Source organism: Carlito syrichta, unplaced genomic scaffold, assembly GCF_000164805.1.
Source record: "Carlito syrichta isolate Samal-C Ts95f unplaced genomic scaffold, Tarsius_syrichta-2.0.1 Scaffold169442, whole genome shotgun sequence".
In the NCBI taxonomy this organism is placed as follows: Eukaryota; Metazoa; Chordata; class Mammalia; order Primates; family Tarsiidae; genus Carlito; species Carlito syrichta.
This window is the reverse complement of record NW_007113538.1, coordinates 1-575: the sequence shown is the minus strand read 5'-3', so window position 1 is coordinate 575 and position 575 is coordinate 1. Positions and strand designations below refer to the sequence as shown.

The window sequence follows — 575 nt, the reverse complement described above, 5'->3', positions numbered from 1 at the left end:
CCGTGTGCAGCTTTGGGGACCTGGACCACAACCCCAGCCCGACAGGGGCTGGCGCCCCCCACCCCAGGGAGCTCACTCCCCCTTGCCCACCCCCTCCCAGAGCTGGCCTGGGAGAAGGCGCTCTCGAGAGCCTCCCGCCTGCATGGGGGCCTGGACCCGCCATCCTGGACCCGCCATCCCGGGCCCGCCCTCACAGACCCTGCATCCCCACCCAGGCAGCTGTGAGAAGCCTGGGTAGGGAGCAGAGCCCCGGGTCGCCCCTCCCAAGCCGAGGGTCCCCGGAGGAGGCGGCAAGGTCTCACCTTCGGGGCTGCCTCTGGGGACAGAATGCACAGAGTTGGGGTCTGTGTCCTCCTCCGTCTGGGCACGGGGCCGAACCTGCGGCTGCCGGGGCACCTCCTGGGTAGGTGGGGCCTTGGTGGTGTCTGGCGGCAGCGTGGACAGGACGGTGGGGGCGCTGGGGGCAGTCTGCGTGGGCCCCAGGGAAGCGGTGCCTGACTCCAGTGTGGCCACAGCCCCCTCCGGGCCGGGGCTGCGGGGCGTGGCCTGGGCCTCCGGGATGAGGTTCTCTTCCG

At 72.3% G+C, this 575-nt stretch overlaps 1 protein-coding gene across 1 annotated transcript in view; it reads right to left on the bottom strand.

The window, feature by feature from the left end:
• The window catches only part of LOC103252709 (fibulin-2-like), a gene marked incomplete at its 5' end in the record, with an annotated part of 44,876 nt that extends 44,408 nt beyond the window's left edge, over window positions 1-468 (bottom strand). Inside the window, one exon of the mRNA XM_021709242.1 lies at window positions 303-468. Coding sequence (XP_021564917.1) covers window positions 303-468 — 166 coding nt within the window. The remainder of the gene's footprint in view (window positions 1-302) is intronic.
• Window positions 469-575: the final 107 nt, after the last annotated feature.